At 29.1% G+C, this 16,108-nt stretch overlaps 3 protein-coding genes across 5 annotated transcripts; 2 read left to right on the top strand and 1 right to left on the bottom strand.

The window, feature by feature from the left end:
* Positions 1–531: 531 nt before the first annotated feature.
* LOC126878150 (cilia- and flagella-associated protein 97-like) lies at positions 532–1,884 on the top strand. Its single transcript, XM_050640698.1, has 2 exons — positions 532–1,221; positions 1,294–1,884. Exons 1-2 carry the CDS (start codon positions 532–534, stop codon positions 1,375–1,377), a joined length of 774 nt encoding a protein of 257 aa, XP_050496655.1. The 3' UTR covers positions 1,378–1,884.
* LOC126878092 (transmembrane protein 131) lies at positions 1,728–12,038 on the bottom strand. Of its 3 annotated transcripts, none has more exons than XM_050640540.1 (23): positions 11,618–12,038; positions 10,793–10,857; positions 10,502–10,530; positions 9,950–10,033; positions 9,755–9,878; positions 9,480–9,593; positions 9,275–9,397; positions 8,968–9,131; positions 8,715–8,901; positions 8,531–8,639; positions 8,211–8,470; positions 7,718–8,134; positions 7,444–7,632; positions 7,112–7,340; positions 6,635–7,016; positions 5,714–5,929; positions 5,501–5,640; positions 4,093–5,342; positions 3,670–3,994; positions 3,163–3,590; positions 2,877–3,084; positions 2,598–2,779; positions 1,728–2,526 (listed from the first exon to the last, which is right to left on the bottom strand). In XM_050640540.1, the coding sequence occupies exons 1-23, from the start codon at positions 11,709–11,711 to the stop codon at positions 2,437–2,439; spliced, it is 5,409 nt and encodes a 1,802-aa protein (XP_050496497.1). In that variant the 5' UTR covers positions 11,712–12,038; the 3' UTR covers positions 1,728–2,436. The 3 variants fall into 3 exon arrangements, with proteins under 3 accessions (XP_050496497.1, XP_050496498.1, XP_050496496.1); XM_050640541.1 differs by having other exon boundaries at positions 3,163–3,593; positions 7,154–7,340; positions 11,618–12,037; XM_050640539.1 differs by having other exon boundaries at positions 3,163–3,593; positions 11,618–12,036.
* A 546-nt stretch (positions 12,039–12,584) lies between these two features.
* On the top strand, positions 12,585–16,044 carry LOC126878108 (RNA-binding protein 28-like). The gene is made up of 11 exons (XM_050640589.1): positions 12,585–12,783; positions 12,864–13,009; positions 13,084–13,252; positions 13,340–13,632; positions 13,701–14,032; positions 14,137–14,473; positions 14,545–14,713; positions 14,816–15,033; positions 15,124–15,273; positions 15,362–15,727; positions 15,807–16,044. Exons 1-11 carry the CDS (start codon positions 12,771–12,773, stop codon positions 15,921–15,923), a joined length of 2,310 nt encoding a protein of 769 aa, XP_050496546.1. The 5' UTR covers positions 12,585–12,770; the 3' UTR covers positions 15,924–16,044.
* Positions 16,045–16,108: the final 64 nt, after the last annotated feature.

Below are 16,108 nucleotides of genomic sequence, written 5' to 3' on the forward strand. Positions count from 1 at the left end.
CAATTTTTTAAATACATACTTTTAAATACTTCAGATTATCATAATTGTATATTGGTTCAAAAAAAGTTTAATCTATGAACAGTAAAATGCTATAACCACTTAGCAGTGGAAAGATGGAACTAATCTCTTTATGACGTAATTAAAAAATTCAATTTCTCAGTCTACAAAGCAAATCCTTGACCTGTTTAGGAATTAAATTAAATTAAAACTGTAACTCTTTCTCTGTATACTATTATGCCAATTTCCTAGATAATTAATTAATTACATGTAATTAGTGTAGAGTGCTCTATTTTGGATATGAACACTGTACTAATTGATCCCATTTAGTTTTGCCTCCCTGTATATAGTGTTTGAAACATTCAATTGATGAAGATTTTCAATATTCTATTGTTTTGCTATTTTGCTGCCATAGTTACTAAAACTCATATATGTTATAATTCTTTCTTAACCTGAAAATATCAGTGAATCTATTTTATACTATTATTAGTTCAATCTTTTATTATTGAATCTTTTTATTGATTATACATTCCCATGTCATGCTTAGAAGAGAGTCAGGCTGATTGTAGGTGTCTGTATACATTAACGTTAACAGATGCAATAATTCATGAACAATTTTCTGAAATGAAAGATAGTTTCAATCATGTGCCCAGTATTCATGAAGTGGATGAAGAAGAAACTGACGAGGAAAATACCTGTGATCAAGAATCAAAGACCCCCAAAGATATTGAACAATCTGCAGATTTAGCAAAAGACACTATAGATGAAGATTCCATCTATAGCAATGACTCGTTCTGTTCTGATGAGTCTGGCGATGAATCTGAAGGAACTAACATCACATCAAGATCGCTTAATGAGTCCCATCATTCTCCTGAAATCACTAATTGCACAAGTAATCAAAAAGATAGAAAAAGTAAAAAAGAAGAAGGATCTGAAAATATAATACAAAACAATGAAATTACAAACTTAGTTTCCTGTAGAAGTTCAATATCTGAAGATAATTCTATAGGCATCAAACAGGTAAGGAACAGAAGGAGGAATATGAGTTTTACAGATGATGAAATTCGGAAGATCGAATGGGAGAATCAAATTCTTTTGAGAAAGATAATGGCACAACAAAGACCAAAGGAGAAGATACTTCATGAAAATGTCCCATCAACGCGCATAAGCAGCTCTGCAATAAATAGAAAGAAATTACAGAAGAAAATAGAAAATGAAAATATAGTATGTAATAAGTAAATATGTTTAATGTAATTAGTTATAGGATAAATTAATGAAATATATTTACATTTACAGTTACTGTTGCAAAGGATACAACAAACTAAATCACGTGTTATGAACAATACAACAAAACCTGGTTGTAGACAGACAATTTTATAATCTGTAAGAAAAAAATAATTTTTATATGTCTTAGATTACAGAAAATTTTTGATTGATATTGTCCTATTTTACATTAACTATCTGTAATACAAACCTTATAACTGTGGTTTATTTTCTGCACCACAAAAAATTTTAAATACTTATATTTTAAAATTATAAAGAAAAGATGTCAAATTTCATAAATATACTTTATCAGTTTTGTAATAAAACTTATTTTACTAAATTATTTTAAGCAGATTTTAATAATTCTTTTCATAAATAATTGAATATTTTAAGCCACTTTCTTTAAAACAAATTATTTATAAAAGTAAGATTCAAATTATTAAAACGCAGTAACTTTTTTACCAGTCTTGAAGAGTAGGTACACATTTTTATTTTGTTTTGTATACATCATAACTTTGTAAAATGTTTTGAAAACTTACCGAAGAAATTTCTACAAGTCAAGACTATAAAAATCACAGTTCACACTCGTTCCAAATAACTTAATTATTACCTTTCTTTACGTAACATCAAGACCAACATTCTTTGAGTATTGTAATAATTTTTCATGTATGAGTAGAAAGTATAAAATAACAAATAATCAAAAAAACAAAAATCAATAAATTAGAAATTCTCTTATTTTTATATGTTCATTTCTTTGATTGATTTATGCTTCGATTGTTGTAAAATTTTACTTCCAATTCAGATTTTAGTTGGTCATTCTAATTCGAAACCACGAAAAAGCTTGTGATTTCGATTCGATATTTTTCGAAATTTCAACGTGCCATATTAAAGTACCAATAATAACATAAGACAACAAATGATAACGTTAAAAATTTAACAAGTACAAAACAATTTTGCCCGAAATTATTCGGTATTATTATGCGAGGTACTATTCAACAACATATCACAAATGCACGAAACACGAATAATAACAAAATCAGCCTGTGGTTTAAGCATTACCAATCACGAAAGGTGTTGCTAATAAATACATTATTACTTTCCATATTAGAAAAGAAAATTGCTTTAACCAGGTCTAGATATCACAAGATACAATATTGAAAATTTTTGGAAACGAGATTAGTCTTCGTGCTTTTTCTTCCAAGACTCTGAGGATGATGGTGTCCATATTGTACTGAGCGAACGAAATGGATCGAAATCCGATCTTTCCTAAAATAATATTGAAAGAGTTTTGTATATAGAATCGAGATAAATATATGAGTAAAAAATTATTCTCTTACTTGTGTATCCGATTCTGTTTGTAATGAAGATAATTGTGAAACTAGAGATGGTGCAGCTGCACCCCATGGACTTGCAGCCCATACACCTCCTGTATTTATTCCCCAAACACCACTTCTTTCTTCTCCTACTGCTGTTCTAGTATATAAAGGTTCCCAATTTGATTCAACTGTTACCCAGTTATCTGTAAATTCAAGTTCATAATATTTTGATTATTTTAAAATAAAAAAAATATGGTCATATTTAGTTGCTATATACTATGTAATAAAAAGATTTTTTACCCTTTAATGTATCCATTAACATTGGAGGTTTCTCTGAGGATTTTGGTGAATCCAACTGAAATCCAATTGTACTATCAGACAATAATTTAAGCATAGGATTATTATCTTCCCATAACTGACATCGTGTATCTTCCTCAGGACTCTCTAATTCCATTAATGGTTCATCGGTTTCTGGAAGATCATCGTATGGAACCAATTCACGTTCAAACTGAAAAGTTCCAATCGAATTGTGATTGTAAAAATATTAGTATCACACAGTCATAAATTAAATTATTTTTTAACTTACCAGTGGTTCTGTGAAGGCATTTATGAAATAACTATTTGAATGTTGCGAATTATTCTGCATTTTCAAAGAATCTTGACTAAGTGGCTTCTCTTTCTCAACAGATTGAATGCAGAAAGACGGAGATTTCGATACCATTCTGTATTCCTTCGTACTATGTATTAATTCTTGACTTGATTGTTGTTTAGTATAATCTACATCTTTGGTGTCGTTATTGAAAACCATTGACATGTTATGCGTGGTCGTTTGAGTTTTGTGCAACTTATTTAAACCCGAAAACGACGAAATACTCTCTTGATTTCGTGCTACGACGTCACTAAACCTAGCTCGATTTTCACCCCAATATGATGGCGGCGGAGGTAACGGAGCGGAAACAGCTCCCAATGCACGTGTTACATCTTCTCTTTGGTTAGTACTTCCATTTAATGTTGCTACTATAATAAAAATAATTAATAATTAATGGTCAATAATTAACAAAATTAGATTAAGAGATTTGGAGATTTTATATACCTTTTATATGTCCTTTATCGATGACTCGACGTTTCTGGGATCCCTTATCCTTTCTAGGAGGATTTTTATTCTGTCGTGGTAACTTGAAGGATGACTCAACAGTACGAGTTGTATGAATATGGTGTTTCATAGTAGATCTTGTATTCGTTTTCCATCGGTTTGGATTATTGTGTCTTTCTTTATCATATTCATCGTCGTCACAGTCACCTTCGTAATTATCTCTATAATCTACGCATGGCACAGAAACAATTGATTGAGGTTTAGTCTTTTTAGTTGCAGGTTTCCTTTGCAACTTATCGGATTTTCCACAAGGTTGATCGAAATTCTGTAACAAATAATATTTATTGTAAAATTTATTTTCTAATTCGTAAAATGAATAGAAGTAGTAATTTGATGTACATACAGTTTGACCAGGTTTCTCACCTTACAAAGCGGTGGATCATCTTGAACAGAACTCTCTGTTGTTGTAGACGACGTTTCTTCCTCCGAAAGATGAATGTTCCGTTGATTACTATTCGGCTCAAATTTTTTAAAGGATACGTGATTGTTATTGCTATTTCCAATTGCAGTTTGTTTTCTTTTACTATCTAGCTTGTTAGTTCGAGTATTATTAAGAAGTCCCGTTGTGTCAACTTGAACTTCATGATCGACCAGCTTCGTTTCCGTCTTAACATTTGTTGTTTGATTAGACTTCCCTTTCCTATTCGTTACAGGACTTGTCTTTGTAAGCGTATTTATAGGGTATTTCTTTTCTTGAGTTCCCTGGATATCAGAAAATGCGTTCTCTGCCACAGAATTATCCATTTGAACTTCCTGTGCATTGTTTTGCTTTTTATTATTCCTTTTCTTGACACCAAGCGTAATATTGCTTATAACGTTACTGTTATCTAAATTCGATTCTTCGCACCGTTTAAATGTCAACATGTCTTTCGATTCGGTGTCTAGCTTAAATCTGCGTTCCTCATCCGCAGACCAGTCAGGAATTTTCAGTCCTTTTTGCATGTTATCTTTGTCCTTATACTTTTTCACGTTCATCAGTGCCCAATCTGGATACGTTTCTTCTTTTTTTGCCATTTTCTGTTTTTCCTCGTTTATTAATTTCTCTTTCAAAGAAGTCGAATCTTGCGTTGTATGTACAGGCATGTGCGATAATAACCTTAAATCTAGAGGTGGTTGAACTGAACTTTCTCTCGAGAAGTTAGCTAAAGCTCCCCGTAATATTCGATCCGCTTCAAGAAATGAAATAGCGAGAACACATATTAATAATATCGACGAAAGACTTATAGCTGCCCATTGCACAGTGTATTCCCATGACGGTCTCGCAAGTGCCGCTGTGCAAGCTTCCAAAGAATGCGGAGGAAGAGTAGCGAGTAAATTAAGTATCACCATACCGTTCTCGATATCACTATCAGAACCCAAACTTGTAGATATCAGGAGCTTCCTTTCGATTCGTGACAAGGTGAAGTCTGGCGTAAATGCTATTTCCACCTTTTTTGTGGCATTTGGGTTCAATTTGAACGGCATGCAGTTCAATACTTTGAAACCATACCCTTCGCATCGTAAACCGTTAATATAAAAATCGTAGACTTCTATAGGAAGTTCTCCTGTATTCCTTGCCATAAAGGATCTCTTTACCGTCAGATTTGGAACCGGATTTCGTTTAAATCGTTCTCCTATTATTCAGAAAAAGAACAAGATATATTAAGTTGTTTTTTTTATGTATTAGTTCATGTTAATTTGTAATTATTAAATAGATAGTAATTTTTTGTAAAATAATTCCATTTTTTCATTATGCTTGAAGGGTAGAACGAGGGTAGAGAAACGTACATACGTTCACAATCTTTAAGATGTTTTTCCGCAAGTTCGAATAGTAAAGGCGTAGTAGAACCTGGCTTTCGATTTCCAAATCTAAACTGCGCATTTGCTCCTTGACCCATCACACGCAATACTTCCAAAATAGTCATGTTATTCCTACAATTATTGAAAATGAAGGAAGATTTATTACTCATTTCTTTATTTTGACGAATTTGGTGATGAAATTTACCTAATATATAAAAGTGCAGATGATAAAGATGGTGAGAAAGGTGTATATGATACTTGTACAGTTCTCGACTCCGAAGGTTTTAAATACAAAGGAATAGATTGTGATGCTACTGTAATGTCCCATTCTTTCTCGAACATTTCTCTATCTATTATACTTTCTTCTAACTTGAATTCTTCTGCAATTGTAGATCCACATTCTACACATGTAAATTTAAACCTATACATAAAAATATATTCATTCATATTACATGTTTTTGTTATAATTTTTGTATGGACAACACTTTATATAGGGTGAAACAAAAAAAGAGTTTATAACTTTTAGGGTAGATAGTATTTGTCAAACAATGAAAAAATGTCCTAATAAACATGGGTCGAAAAATTAACAGTTCCAAAGTTAAAAACAATTTGTTGTTTCAATTAAGGCGACTGACCTTCTCGCTTCAGAAGCTATCATATCATAAGGAAATAATGTGAAGATTTCTTAAAAGTATAGTGTACTCTTCAACAATTAATGACATAGACGAATTACGTCAGAAAATATAAAATGCTAGTCAAATAGTTAGAACACGTCCAAGAATTTTTTAAAAAGTACGCAATTTAATACAAATATGTCAAGCATGTGTGAAAATGGAAGGCGGATATCTAGAAAGCTTTCTGTAATCAGAAAAAGAAGAAATGATAATGTAATCCACTGTTTGAATATGGTACGATAGCTCCCGAAGCAAGTTTGTCGCTTTAATCGAAACAAAGTTGTTTATAACTTTGAAAATATTCATTTTTCGACCCATGTTTAATTAGGACTTTTTTCATCATTTGGAAAGTACTATCCTAAAAGTTATGTATCCTAAAAGTAGTATCTATCCTAAAAGTTATGAGTTTCACCCTGTATATATATTTGTTTATTTATTCAAAAAATACATACTTAGCAGGTAACGAATGATAAAGTCTTGTTCCTTGTGGATAATTCCAATCCATAACTAATTGTATTATTAAAGGAGTGATACTTGGATTGTACACTTTGATCGTGCTATAGGATGTATTTCCAATTTGCGTCAAAGGAAACACCAAAGCGACTTTATTTTTACTATTACCGAAACCAGTTAGTAAACTGGGCCAATGTGGTTTTATATTTAAATAAAATTTGTGCCCGCGAACTTCTGTTGTATCTAAACGCATCGTAATATTGTCCCAAGAACGACCGCCTGTTGAATTAAGAAATCGTGTATATCTGGTATTTAATAAATTTAAATCAGAGTCTCTTGTATGTGAAGGTAGGGCCAAGGTGTTTAACCACTGTTTACCAGCTGTAACAAGATAAAAAGTATGAGTTTAATAATATAAGCACATGTACATATATAAACATCATTTAAATTACAGTGTGTATAATAAGATAACTGACCATTGCTGTCCAATGATAAGCCTAAATAACAATGATGCTTACAAGCCACTGATGGTTCAATTCTTACTGAACCAATGTAATTTTCTCCTTTCGTTATAACAGGCATTGATGCTTCTTCTAAAGGTATGTATTTTATTCTGTTATCTTTATTTACTGGTGCGATTCGAGTTACTTGCATAGGCTTAACAAATGTTGAATATACCTTTACTTGCTGTACGCAAATTGACCCCTGCAAAATTATTACAATAGAAATTATTAAAAAAGGTTTATTAAAAATTCAAAAAATTCAGATAAATCCACCAATAATTTGGTACAATATTCTAATCACTTACAGGGAAACAATCTGTAAAAATAAGTTTTTTCAAAGAAATTCTTCCATATGCAACTCGCATGTAAACTGGTAAAATAAATCTTTCATAAGTTGTCCTAACGAATACATCACCCACAATTGTATCTTCCTCAACCATTGGAGTTTTAACTTTAATTTTAAAAATAGCTAAGTGACCAGGTTTTATGTATTGCTAAAATTAAGTAATAATGTTTTATTAATGTTTTTATGATTATTGTATTGTAATAAATATTTGGTATAATAGAATTATTACTTACATTACCCGTGTGACTGCATACAGTTATATTACGAAGTTCTTTATCCAATAAATCAGCAGGACCTTTTTGACAACCCATAAGTTCCAATACTGCGCCAGGCATATTAACACCCCAACCATGTAAATCTATATTAATTGGATTTTGATTCTCCAAAGCAAAAATAGCCTCATTTTCAGTTCCACTTCCTACTGTACCAAAATTCATCGTGCCTTCATCACTTTCTCTTTCTTCAGGAACAATTTTCCTTACTTTTCCATCATAACTTAGCAATGGAACTTCAGTTACAGAAACGTTTGAATGAATTAAAATTGACGATTCCATCTTCACATTATCAGTTTTCCTATCTTTTGCGAGTTGTAAAGAAAATATATTAACTTTCTGTTCTGGTTTTATTACTCTTGGAATAAAATTTTTTATCTGTAAAATGAAAGATATATATTTTAATTTCTAATTAAATTTTTTCTTGGAGTTTTGTATTATCATTGTAACTTACTGTAAAAAGTGTCTTTACATGCGATGACATTGTGACATTTGTAATAGCTAATGGTAATTTAAACTTATTAACAACGCTAAAATTTCGTGTTTGATTAGATTGGAGAGAACAATAATGCGTAATTGATGCGTTTACTTCTAGTCCACCCTGTAGAGCTTGTGCTACCCATGGAATTGTTAGTTTTTGACTAGAACCACCAGGACCTATGGCTTTTATCACTAATTTCCCCTTAAAATGTTGTAATTCTAAACCAGTCTTCCCTAAAATAAAATAGTATATATTATTATATGATATATTATATATATTGCGAAATTACGTACAGTCATAAATTAATGCTCCTATGGCAATCGGTATATCGGTATCTCCAGGAATTACCGCCTGCTCGAAATGAAGTTTTAATGCTTTAGAAACTGGCGTACTAATTATATTCTGTAAAATATATAAAAATTCTTTTGTTTATAATGATCCAAATACTTCATAAATTATATTAAAAAAATCATTTACCATAACTTTTATTGGCTTTTTTGCCGAATTTTTCAAAGCAATAGGATATTGGATGGGAGGTTGCAATGAGCCGCCCATGCCTAAGTTAATTACTCCAGAACTTCCACCCCAATGAAGACCAGCCCCACTTTTAACTTCGACTTCAACTGTTACAATAAGCACTTCTGAAGTATTGTTTACTTTAAGTCTGTAATTAAGACAAATATCAATAATTAAATCTAGAATAATTAAAGATAACATTTGTGACACAAACCTAATGTATGCAGTATGATTTTTTTCTGTGTAAGCATTAAAATGTAATCTTATGATAGGCTTTGTCTGATATGGTGGAATTTCCCATAGTTCACGTGAACCTTCTGCTTCTCCTGATGGTAATTCTAGTTGAAATTCTCCACCACTACTATATACCTCTAATACCTTATTCATAAAATATAAAATACAGATAATTATTAAATAAAATAAAAAGTAAATAATTTTTAAAATAATTTATATTTATATATTATATAATATATAACTTAATATTATATAATAATTTAAAAAATATATAAACAAATCCATACTTGTAAAGCTTCTGAGTGTGGATTGTGCATGTATATAAGTGGAGTAAATGTTGCATTTAAAGGTAATTTAACACCCACTACAGGTCTGAGTCGATATGGACTACTGACACTTATTCCCTTCACCTATGTGGAGATAAGATTATATTTTTAATAAAGAAAAATATATGTAGAATTTACAATTATAAATACAATAGTTTGTGATTACTTGATATTTCACAGTTCCATCTGCGGTATGTATGAAAAGGTGTATATCAATATCACCTTCTTCTCGGCCAAGAAAGATAACATCGAATGTTGTATTCCCCAATGGTGGAATTACCTATACAGTTTAAATTGTGATGATGAAACTTCTTGTATTTTACTTACATTGTTTTATATTATTATAAGATTAATTTATCAATCTTTTATTTCTTTTAGATATTTTCATTTCTTTTGTCTCTTGAAAAATAGACATAAAATCTTACACCCTGAAAAACTTACTTTGTTTCGAAAGAATGATGAATGGAAATGACGCGTATTTCCAGAAATTGATAAAAGATGGATTGTTTTGTTGTGATCTTTATTAAACAAGATCACAGTTTCTTGGTGAGGTATACCAAGTTGTCTAGAAACAAAAACATCTTCATTGTATGTATATTCACCTATATTAATGTGACACAGCCAAAATTTATATACCTCTCTTTAAAGTCCAAAACATGTGGTTTGAAATAAACATAAGATAATGAATCTTGTGTTTTATCTTCGTCTGATGTCGTATCCCTTAAAAATCAGTTTGAAAATTTTAATATATCTAATAGTAATTTTCAAACGTATTTGTAATAGTGGAAATTGAAAATAGGAAAGGTATGAGAAAAATTAGTTTGAAGTAATCACAGTTAGTAAAGAAGTGTTTAGAATTTAAAAAAAGCTGTTATTTAAATATATTATTGTAATAAAACAATTAAAATATTTTACTAAATAATTAAAATCATTATATTTAATAACGTATCTTTTTACATTTTAAACTATTATATTGTTTTTGTGCTATCATATTAAGACAATTAATTAATTAAAAATCCTAAATATCTATCTCATATCTTTTCAATTTTTAGCCTTGCATGAAATAAAAAAGAGATTGATGTAAAATTATAGTACTGTACATAAACATTTTGAAACTGAAGAAGGAAATTTATAATGAAAACCTTTCCTACTTTCACTCACCATTATTTTAATGAGTATTATGCTTACCCAGCCCCCTGTACTGTATTAGTAAAATCCTATAAAATAAAAATTTAACATCATATAGAATCATATAACATTTGTTTTAGAATGTTAATATATATTTTTAAAAAATAAAAAAATTTCATTAAAATATTTGGAGAAAAATACTCATTGCAGTCAACTTTATATTTAAAAATTTGTTTATTTGAAACTATCTATTTAACGCAAAAATTTTGGTTTTCTTCTCTAATCTAATGTAATCTAATGGAATCTAATATAAGATAAGACAATTTAGATAAGAAAAGAAATGCAACTAACCTTATGCATAGACATAGGTATGTTGTCCAAAAGGTATTGAACATCATTGTCATCCTGTACGAAGGCTATGAAACATTTCTTATTAGATAAAAATCTTAAATAAATTATCAATTTTTTATACAGATTATTTGTAACAAAAATTATGAAATATAAACAATATAAAAGCATCATAAGTTATAAAATATTACTTCAGAAATATATTAATCATTTAGAGAGACTTGATATAATAATAATCAGATTCATCATTAGAAAACAGTTATTAATTGGTAAATATTGTCATTCATTAATGTCATTAACATAAAATTTTATGTATGTCATATTATACTTTTACATTCATGAAGTTTCTATGCACATGTATGACATAAAATTGTCACTAACAATTCCTTACTTATCTCCTAAAACATAATATCATATCAACATTTTATCTGCCACAGTATAATACTACAAACATTGTAAATCTCTGTCACTATAATTGACAGTATGCTCACAATATAATGATAACTACAAAATAATAAAGAAAACCTTGTATTTGTGCGAATACATGAATTAATTTATAATTCAACGACATAAAAAAGGAAACTATCAATAAACATACTATGAAGTATCTTTGTTAACAAGCAAGTAAGTACAGATCTTTAAATTTTCTTAGAAAAATAAGAATTTATTGACTTTTAACAAGCACATAGGACTTTGTATTAACATAAAATTATATTTCAAATAAACAATGTCTGATCATATGTCAAATAACAGTACAGAAACGTTATTTAAGATGTATATTATTGTGGCGAAATGAAGATAATTAAAATAGTATAAATATACATTTACCATTATTGTGCCCATGTAAGGACGGTCGAATTTGTGACGTCAACTCGAAAAACGTTAACAAGAAGATACAATAAAGTACTTTTAACTCAGTCATAATAATAGTTTTCACTGTGTTGTTTGCTGTTTTGTCTTTAGCAGAAATGAAAATCCGCTTTCGGCCATACTTTTGCCACTATCGAATTCTGGAGTATCGATTCTACTTCCGTCCGATTTGAAACCTTTCCACAGATAAATTTCATACAACCAATCTGACGAAGATGGATTATATATGTATTATCTCTATATCTTATTGTTATATCAATGTATCATTCATATATTAATCTCTGATATGTTAATTTCTCGATTATTTCGTTTCTCTGTAAATAGTTCAAGTTCTCAAAGTAATCAAACAATCACGTCATTTGATTCATCACTTATAATTTATAGGCGGGTAAAGACTTGCAAGTTCGTAATTAAAAGTTGTGGTTTTTCATTTTATTTCAAAATATATATTGGTAATTTGCGATTTCATATATGTATATGCATATGTATGATGATTTCGAAATGATACTTATATTTGATTAGTAGAATGTCCGTTTATTATTCCAGAATTGATTATACAATTTAAAATATTGGCTCGTGTAATTTTGTTGATTTTTATATCTCCAAACACCTACGTAAAAATCGCAAATAATATTTCAGAACCTTATTATAAACTATCCAATTACGTTGCTTTATTGTGAGAAAGTTGACAACTTCACGGTTTCTTTTGAATATTTTATTGAAGTTTGAAGTTGATTTTATATCGTTTAATATATTAGTTGAATAAATAAACACGATTGATTACTTAATACTAACTTAAAAAGCTATTTTTGTAAATTTTAAATAAATATTTTATGTAGTTTGTTCAATGAATCTGATCAAGGAAGATAGGGAAATTCATGTGATCAATATCTAGGGGAAACATAGGAAACCCTAGTATTTAATTTATTTGGAGCCAGTTCAAGCTTTCAAATATGAAAGCTCTATCTGCACATGTGTTGCATATAACCTAATAAGTAAATAAGAAAAAAAAGTATTACATTATTACGGGGAACATTTTATGTTTTAAAGAATTTTATATATTGGGCATTTTAATATAAAAATTTTACTAATTTGGAAATAGACATTCAAAATGCGGAATACTAGTATGTGATGTATATGTTAAATTATTAATAGAATTATTATTAAACAGATATTTAATTAATCCCTATTCTAAATAAAATAGGCAATAGAACTGAGAAAAAGAAACTTTCTTGGATATGTAGGAAGAAGATAAAATCACAGAAATCAAAGAAATCGACACAAGAGATAGATGACAATACAGATGAAAATAAGAAACCTAGGATTATTGTACGCAATATACCATTTAAGGTTAGTGCACTTTTCAATATTGAATAAGAAATATATTTCTATATTAGCAAATTCATATTTATTTATGTCATTAGACAACTCCAGAAGATGTGAAAAAATTGTATGAACCATTCGGAGAAATATTAGAAATAAATTTTCCAAAACGGACAGATGGTTCCCCAGTTGGATGTTGTTTTATTCAATTTAAACAGCTAAAAGATGCCTCAAAAGCAATATTTAGTACAAATAAAAAGGAATTTCTTGGTATTGTTCTATTAAGAAATAAAAATTACCAGTATTGATAATTTAAGTAATAATTTGTTGACAATAATGTGTTAAAAACATTTTTAGGTAGAATAATAAATAGTAGTTGGGCTGTTTCAAGATCAAAATACTGTGAAAAATTGAAAAAAGATTCAGAAAAAGCAAAAAATTTGGATAATGAACATGGTACAAGTGAGGGTACAGAGAGAAATCAAGATAAAAAACATGAAAATAAACAAATGAAACAGGATGAAGACGAAGAAGAAGATCCATCTAAACAGGAAACATTATTACAAATAAAAAGGGAAAGGAGAAGATTGCTCAAGGACAAAAATAGAAAAAAGAGAGCAAGAATTATAATAAGAAATTTATCATTTCAGGTAAGATAATGGTAAAAATTTACATTATTTTTCTTTTAAAAGATTTGTATTTTTCATCATAATTGTAGGCAACTGAAGAAGACTTGAAAAAACATTTTTCTCCATATGGGGCAGTAGAAGAAATCAGAATTTTGAAGAGAAGTGATGGCAAAAATATAGGATGTGCATTTTTACAATTTGAACATGTACAAAGTGCAGCTAAAGCTATACATTATACAAACTTACAACCACTTTTAAATAGACCCATTATAGTTGATTGGGCAGTATCTAAAAATAAATTTGCACAAAATAATTCTGAAAATAAACAGGAAGATGAAGTTAGAGTAAAGGTGGAAGATGAAAGTGACATAGAAGATACAGATAATACAAAACAATTAAGTTTAAACGGGGAGCTAGAGGGGTGAGTAAATTTATAATTTTAAAGAAAGGATATGTAATTTTGTATTTTAAATACTGTTTTAAAAGCATGCAACTAGGATGTAACTAAACAAAATGTAATTGCAGTGAAGATGAAAAACTCGATATTGTCACAGAAAATGTTGAATTTGATAACAATTGTTTAGATGAAGTAGAAACAGACAATGAAAGTGAAATATCTGGAAATAATGAAAAAAATGAAGACGAAGAACAAGGAAAGATAGATGTAAAAGAAACAAAACCACGTTTCAAATCTCATGATGTTTCTGAAGGAAAAACCATATTTCTAAAAAACGTACCATATTCGGTAAAAAATGATGAGTTGAAGAAATACATGGAACGATATGGACCTGTTTATTATGCTCTCGTGTGCATAGATCCATTAACTGAATTTTCAAGAGGTACAGCATTTGTTAAATTTAAGGTAAATTTTTATGAAATATATTCTATCCTTTTCATAACAGAACTTACATTATCAAAAAGATTTGATTGTAGAATGTTGAAGATGCCGAAAAGTGTTTATCAGCAGGGAATGAACTGCAAATGGAAGATCAAATACTTGAAGCACACAGAGCATTGGATAGAAATGAAATCGAAAATAAGGCAAATTCAAAACAATACAAACAAAAGGATTCTAGGAATTTATATCTTGTAAAGGAAGGAGGTATATATTGTATAAAATAAAAAAAGAAGAGGAGAAATTTCTTTTAGTAATAATTTTGTATAATATTAGAGATTAACTGATAAGTAAATTTTAATTTTTTAGTTATATTAGCTGGAAGTTCAGCTGCAGTTGGAGTTTCAGCGACAGATATGTCAAAACGGTTGCAAATAGAACGGTGGAAATCACAGATATTGCGAAATTTAAATATGTTCGTGTCCAGAGTACGACTTGTCGTTCATAATTTACCAGCTACGTTAAATGACGATAAATTCAGAAAAATCCTTGAACGTCATAGTCCTCCTACAGCGGTTATAAGAGAGGTATTTATTAGATTACATAATTCCAAATTAAATATTTAATGTTGAATAAACTTATGTTAGAAAATTAATTTTTAAGTTAATTTTATAAAGGCACGTATTATGCGAGATCCAAAAAATGTGGATCTGAAGGGAGTGTGGAAATCGAAAGAATATGGATTCGTTTCGTTTACGAAACACGAAGATGCACTTGAGACTTTGAGAAGTGTGAATAATAATCCAAATATATTCACTCCTAAAAGGGTACATAATATATAAATAACATCAATAATATAAATATAATTTTCTTTTAAATTACACTGTTACATATCTCATATTTTTATTTATTTAGAGACCAATTGTATCCTTTTCAATAGAAAACCGAGTAATGGTGAATGCTAAACAAAAGAGACTTCAAAAAAGTCGCGAAAATAATCCTCTTTGCTCAGGAAACAAAGTTAAAACGAAAGGAGAAGATACAAACCAAGAAGTTGCAGCGAAACGACTAAAAACTGAAAATGAGGACAAGTTTAATATAAAACCGTATGCTGGAATGGTTGGAAAACCTGGTGAAAATAAATTACGGTCAAAACACAATTTAAAAATTCAAGCAATGGTGCATAGTCAAGCAGTAAAAAAAGAGAAAAAGATCAAAAAGTCTTCTAAAAAATTAGAAATAAAAAGGAAGCAGAAAATTGCCGATAGAAATGAAGTTAAAGTAAGCATTTTTAAATCTATAAAACTGAAGATTGCATAACAATTATTTATATTCTTTAATGGAGACTTTTTCTTTACAGCCAAAACAAAGAACGAAAGTAAACCACGATGATGTGAATTTGGAGAAACTTGTAAATAAATACAGAGACAAATTAAAATCAATAGAATTGACAAAATCTAAATGGTACGAATCATAGAATTTAATTGTTACAATAGGAATTTTACGATAAGAAATTGTACCGAAAAGCTAATTTCTGTATACACATTATAAAGAAAAATAAAACGGCAAAACGTTGTAGGGTTTTAATTGTAAAACTACCTTTATACATCTTTTTATTTTAAAACTTACAAAATAAATATTATAGCATTTTAATTTAATCCA

This window comes from Bombus huntii, chromosome 2 (assembly GCF_024542735.1).
Source record: "Bombus huntii isolate Logan2020A chromosome 2, iyBomHunt1.1, whole genome shotgun sequence".
Taxonomy (NCBI): domain Eukaryota; kingdom Metazoa; phylum Arthropoda; class Insecta; order Hymenoptera; family Apidae; genus Bombus; species Bombus huntii.